The sequence below is a fragment of the Hippoglossus stenolepis genome, chromosome 16 (genome assembly GCF_022539355.2).
Source record: "Hippoglossus stenolepis isolate QCI-W04-F060 chromosome 16, HSTE1.2, whole genome shotgun sequence".
NCBI classification, from domain to species: domain Eukaryota; kingdom Metazoa; phylum Chordata; class Actinopteri; order Pleuronectiformes; family Pleuronectidae; genus Hippoglossus; species Hippoglossus stenolepis.
In genome coordinates this window covers 11,585,345-11,591,454 of record NC_061498.1, presented here as the reverse complement: position 1 = coordinate 11,591,454, position 6,110 = coordinate 11,585,345, and the positions used below count along the sequence as shown (strand labels likewise).

The 6,110-nt window shown below is 41.1% G+C and overlaps 1 protein-coding gene across 3 annotated transcripts; it reads right to left on the bottom strand.

The window, feature by feature from the left end:
* Positions 1-90: 90 nt before the first annotated feature.
* Positions 91-5,896, bottom strand: LOC118122894. 3 transcript variants are annotated; one of them, XM_035179818.2, is made up of 15 exons: positions 5,635-5,896; positions 5,125-5,245; positions 4,941-5,035; positions 4,702-4,839; positions 4,419-4,575; positions 4,123-4,289; positions 3,537-3,713; positions 3,304-3,448; positions 3,035-3,210; positions 2,709-2,870; positions 2,061-2,214; positions 1,834-1,973; positions 1,270-1,440; positions 1,026-1,064; positions 91-934 (listed from the first exon to the last, which is right to left on the bottom strand). In XM_035179818.2, the coding sequence occupies exons 1-15, from the start codon at positions 5,683-5,685 to the stop codon at positions 482-484; spliced, it is 2,346 nt and encodes a 781-aa protein (XP_035035709.1). In that variant the 5' UTR covers positions 5,686-5,896; the 3' UTR covers positions 91-481. The 3 variants fall into 3 exon arrangements, with proteins under 3 accessions (XP_035035709.1, XP_035035710.1, XP_035035711.1); XM_035179819.2 differs by having other exon boundaries at positions 1,846-1,973; XM_035179820.2 differs by having other exon boundaries at positions 3,035-3,120.
* Between the last annotated feature and the right edge of the window lie 214 nt (positions 5,897-6,110).

The following is a 6,110-nucleotide window of genomic DNA, read 5'->3' as shown; positions in this document are numbered from 1 at the left end:
AGTTGAGTCAAGGCTGTTATTAACCCATACAGTCTTTGTTCTTCATCAATTGTGTGCATGAACTAATAAAGCACAAACACAAACAGCTTATCAGGTGTAATTTAAGTTTTTTCTGTTTTTTTATTGTTATTGTCAGTTTCACACAGTTTGCCAGAGTTGTGGGTTAAATTACAGCCAAGCTACAGTTTCTCTCTTTGGATAAGCAGCTAAAGCAGTATAACATAATTTAACAGCATACAATGCTTTTACATTTGAAAAAGCAATGCAATTAGTTCTCACCCAAACCACTCTTGTACACACAATGTGTATCAACACATATATATATATATATTAAATATTTGCCCGGCAAAATAAAACAGAATTAATCTTGAGCTAATCTTGAGAATCATAAACAATTGTATAAACATTTCTAACTACTGACACTTCACATTTCTTCTTAATCATGTTCCTCAAAAGAAAATTGACAGTGTTGCAAACCTGACTATTGTTTATTGCCACCATCCTTCCTATCTTTCTTCCCCTCCCCCTTTCCCTTTCCCTTTCCTTCCCCTGTCTTGTCCCTCCCCCTTCCAGTATCCCCTTTGTAACTCTGTCCTCCTTCAGCCATCGCTCTCTGCAGCTGGGCCGTATGAACCTTCTCAATCAGAGAGAAGCAGTCGTCATCTGGGCTGATATGTGGGCTTGAAGTTACAGGATGTGCTTTGCTGGTTGCACTTGGGTTAGGAGATGACGGTCTTGAGCGAGCTTTCCTGGGACTTGCGTGGCTTGGAGAGCCGTGCCTGGACTGAACATCGTCTTTTGGGACAAGGTTTAAGTTGAAGGACAGCGGTCTGCCAAGTCCTGGGCTGAGGGGAATCACAAAGGTATCTCCTGGTGCTCCTAGAGTGAGGAAGACCTCTGGGAATGTATACTGTTGAACAGCATTCTCCTGTCCCTTTGATAGATATAAGGGTCAAATTAGCATTGATTAAGACACACAGCTTTTTTCAGGACAATAGCCTTGGTGTAGCTGCAGTACAGCTTACCTGCTGTGGTGTGAAACTCATTGATACCCTCACTGTAACCTGTAAAAAAAGACAAGTGATTGTTCAATACGGCGTCTAAGGTTTCACAATGTTTAGCCTTTCATGAAAGCTTTAGACAAAGACCAGACTTAAAAATCACTTCCAGCAGCAAATGGTCAGATGTCCCCCTTATTGCTGAAACTCACAAAGAAAGGAGCTTGACTCCATCCCCTACATCTGTTTTTATTTGAGGTAAACATGTTACCTGTGCTGGAGAGTTGAGATTCTTCTGATATTCAGTTTCAGGGGTAAATGAAGCAGATCTGGGCAGGCCAGATGCTGCATTGACCATTTGGGGTTGAGTGGTCGGTCTGGAACAGCTCTTCCTCGGTGTAGTTGGTGTACTTTCAGCCACGGTGATGAGTGGAGGACAGGCCTTACAAGAAAAATGAAAACAATAGGCAATTGAGCTGTCAAGTATTTTATAATAATAGCTGTGACTTCTTTTGAGGTTAATGTGGGTTAAAGGCTAAGTGTAAGGCAAATATTGCTGTGTTAGCATGCTTCTCTACAGAGATTACAGATGTGTGTCCATAGTTCTAGAGTTGAGATCCATGTAATCGAGCCCTAAAGATGCTCCGAAGAATAATATGGCATGATGTTTCTGCCATGAGTTAGAGTTTTGTTTGTCAAAGGAATGTGTCACGTCACAACATGCATACAACTATTCTGGAAGTGTGACATAAAAATGACAACGTGCTATATTTAGCAATATTTGGCAATATGCTTTACTTCCACACCACCAATAATTAAATGTGGTGTCTCTTACTGGGATTTCAACCTTTGTACTTTCTTTTCGTTCAGAATTCCCACTTATCCCCGGCAAGCGAGGAAGGGCAACACGTTGATCGTCTAGCCGTCGCCCCTGACTGGAGGTAAGGATTTTGAAGAATGCATCAGCCTCTGCACCTGTTGCAAAGAGTCAAGAGTTATTTCTGTGACGTCTAACGCATAAAACACATTCTTGACCCACGTGCCTTGTGTGCCATTTCTGACCTGTTGGCCCATTATTTAAAGAGCTTCCATTGTGTGTGGGTGTGGCAGGTGTGCTTCTGCTTGGTTGTAAAGAGCAACGCTGCTCATCCATACGTCCGCCTTGTGCATGACTAATCATATTGAGAAACTTGTCCTGCTCAGCGGGGCCGGCCTGCTAAAACATTTTGAGGAAAGAAAAGACATGAGCAGTCGTACAAATCACAAGTTGCGCAAAAGAGGCTCACAAGACTCGAATTAATCAGCATGAAATAACTTTTGTTCTTTAAAATGAGGAAAATGAGCTTTCCTATCTATCCCATGTTATTTTAATGTAATGACAAGGGGGAACTTTTAGGAAAAGTGTTAGCTACAAATGTAACTTGCTTTTTTTTTGTTGCACTCATTCATGTTGTGACTGATCGGAATCTATCTGGAAACACGTGTGCGTCTTCGTCATCATTTCTAAAAGTGTCTGACATCCATACCAGAACACAGCCCAGGGCCAGCAGTGTTTCCAAAACTCAATAATTCCAGAGTTGTGTGGACGCCAGGTGATGCGTTTTTAAAAATAAAGTGTATTAGTGTGGACGTGGCCTTAGTAAAAAGAACACGGGACCATGACAGTCGAATGGTTCAAAACTATGAGCTGTGTATTAAGCAGCATCTCACCTGCTGATCTTGGGCAGGTTTGGCACGGCTTAATGAGGTAGACCTCTGCAGAGTTTTATCAGATGTGTCTGAATTGGGACGATCTTTGTGCTGAGTAGCTTGGGTCCCAGGATTGTGCAAGATCTGAGGTGCAGAGCATCGCTGTTCATCCATCCTTGACCCCTGTGAGTGTAAAATACAAGTCACCGTTGTACAGATGGATCAAAGTGGTTGGGCTTATTCTTAAACATATTCTGTAGATGCACAACACATTGTGAGACTAAATTAACAAGAATAATTACATTTTTTCGCATTGGTTTTTACATCACATGCAGTATGAGGCCAACCTGATGTTTGGAGACCATGTAACACAAGTGGCTTGCATCCCTCTCTGCAGCACTCGATGTTGATGTGCTACCCCCATTTTGTATCCCTGGCAATGAAAGAAGAGACACTCGCTGATCATCAAGCCGTCGGCCTTGAGAGTTGGCCAGCAGGCTGAAAAACTTTTCAGAATCTGGACCTGGGATGGTGAAAAGACAGACAGTCAAATGAGCACACATATAAACCATTACTATTACTATTAATAGGAAGGCAAACATGTTTGGACTCTAACCTGTGGGCACGGTGCTCTGACTGGGCTTGTGTTTGGGTGTGGCCCGAGGACTAGCATTTAAGACACATCGCTGCTCATCCATTTTTCCGCGCTGGAAATGACTCATTAAGTTAAATAAATCATCCTGTTCAGTGCCAGTCAAGTCCTAGATGTGGAAGAAAAAATACATGCAAAGACAAATGAACATTCAGATTGCAAACATTTTGCCATGTTGTTTTCAAATGTCAATTTACCTGTTTTTGAGATGCTTTATCTTTACTCTTTGGTCGTTCTACGTCTGAGCCAGGGCTGAAAGAGGCTGAGCGTGGAGGACCTGAACCAGAACTAGACATATCCTTGTTTGGAGAAGACTTTTTCTCTGGCTTGACGATTTGAGGTAGCGAGCATCTTTGGTCCTCCATTCTGGAACCCTGAAAATATATCGTGATCTTTTCAGCATTTCTGGTCTTTTCTTATCATGAAAAAATCCAACAGATAATTATTAAATTATCATTTAATGATGGTCTCATCTAAATGACAAAAATCAGTCCCATGTTAACGGTTCTTAAGATAATAACATGTTTATTGTTATACGTTTCCATGACAACCTTGAAGTGATGCACATCCAAACCACAAATGAGAAACTGCACTGCTTTGTTAAGTTATGGCTGTTTAGACATGTGGCTTTGTAGCATCCTACAAATCATATTTTATTTGTTTAATATTTGTTAATATTCTAGTGAATAACTTGAACATTTAAAATCAGAGCTGACGTCAATACAGAATTTTGATGCCTTCCCCAATTGCAGATTTTTTGTTCTGAAAATAAAAAGGACAAACCTGGACTTTAGAGACCATGTAACACAGGTAGCTTGAATCTCCTGCAGCGGGAGATGTGGTCTTTTCTTTCTGTAATCCCGGTAACGGCTGTAGAGACACTCGCTGGTCATCGAGCCGGTGGCTTTGGGTGTTGGCCAAGAGATTGAAGAACATGTCAGAATCTGGACCTGGGGAAGAGGGAATACAAAACCAAGTGAATTAGTAACATGTAGATGATTAACTTTAAGAATGAAAATGCAACTTGTCTGAACCTGGATCTGTGTGGGGGAAATGGTAAGTAAGAAGCAATCCTTCACCTGTGTTTCCTGAACTTGCAAGCTTTCGGTCTGTGTTTTTGGGTGTGCAGGGAGCACTCTTGCTGGGGTCCAAGCAACAGCGCTGGTCGTCCATGCGCCCTCGCTGTCCATGGCTGATCATATTCATGAACTTAGCCTGGTCATCAGGTGATTCTGACTATTGGACAAAAACAGCGTGATAACGATTGGACCAAATGGAGATAAGCGACATTTAATTATATAAGCAATCCAGCAGGAGATGTCTGTAGTAATTAAAGCTGTATGAATATAGGATAGAACGGACCTTTATGGTATTGGAGCGGTCACGCTGAGGGGGAACATCTAATTGGTTGACTGGTGACGGAAGTTTCCTGTTCCCATCTGGAGTACTCTCGGTCACAGAGATGTGAGGTGAAGAGTCGTTATGGTCACTCAAAGGTTTCTGAGGAAACAAGTCATATTTTGGAGGACAGAGTTATTTATTCATCCCACCATCTGTGCAGGTACACACACTCAGCACCTTGATAACCTATAGCCTGGTACCTGGTAGTTTATTCCCGACAATGAAACCTTGAGGTTATCAAGGCATTGTCCCTGCTTGTTGTCCAGGGTATGGGAGATCTCCTTATGGTTTGAACCTGTGGGGACAGGGAAGAAAATGTCCACAATTAATGTACAGAAGGACACATGCAATGTAGATAGTATCTAATGCATCCAATCTTTCTACCAGCAGGTGTAGTTTTGATTTGTGCAGCTTTAGCAGGACTCAAGGTGCAGCGTTGTTCATCCATTCGTCCACGCTGTGACAGACTCATGATGTTCATGATCTCATCCTGTTCTGGAGATTTCTGTGGAACATTGGACAAAAGATTTAGCAGAGAATGAAATAATGTAAGTACAACCATCACAATTTATAGACAAAGTTTTTCTCCTTGACAATTGAATCTTTTGACCAAAACAATTGTGGCTTATTGCCCAATATATATAATCACAGAAAATGAATTCCTTTCTAAACAATCAATGTAAAACATGAATGTAACGTCAAAATTCAACAATATATTACACTGTCAACAAATTGCAGGAAAAGCATAAAAACAACATAATAAATTTTCAATTTTTTAACCACAGACTAGAATTTATATACAATCATCTATTTAAAAATAATCAATGCTTAATACTTTACAAGAAGAACACAACATTCAAGTTAAAAGTGAATGTTACGTTCCAAAGGACCTACCAGCACGTTGCTGGTAGCTTCTGCATTCGAGTCCATTTCAGCAGCTGCCATTATGAAAAATTATACCAAAAAATGGAAAAAGGTTCCTGAATGAAAACTATATGAACTGAGAAACTTTACAGAAAGTTACACAAGAGTATTTCCTGTCATCGGTGGAGATTCATTCACTACGTCCTGAACAGAACTACTGTCTATGTATGCCTTGGCATCTGTGATCCCAATCGATGCTGCTCCAAATGAGTTCTGGATGTGGCTTGGTGCAAGGCTTTTAAATAGACTTAAGTGCTGAGTATTAACCCATTGCCATTAAGACCCCAGCCGGTGTGCCGTTGTTAATATTACCATCTGTAATCCCAGATGAAAACATAATCCTCAGCATGGAGGGGATCATCTTTTACACTGATAGGTCGGTATACATGCTCTGCGTTATGGCCTAACACTTCATTTAAACTTTGTTTCTGTGAGTCTGCCTCGCT

Excerpts from the sequence above, each read along its gene's own strand:
- LOC118122894 (XM_035179818.2), bottom strand. The coding sequence starts at position 5,685 with ATGGCAGCTGCTGAAATGGACTCGAATGCAGAAGCTACCAGCAACGTG. Across the intron at positions 5,036-5,124 it reads AATCAAAACTACACCTGCTG|GTTCAAACCATAAGGAGATC; the intron begins GTAGAAAGATTG and ends CTGTCCCCACAG. Across the intron at positions 3,211-3,303 it reads TCAGAGCACCGTGCCCACAG|GTCCAGATTCTGAAAAGTTT; the intron begins GTTAGAGTCCAA and ends TCACCATCCCAG.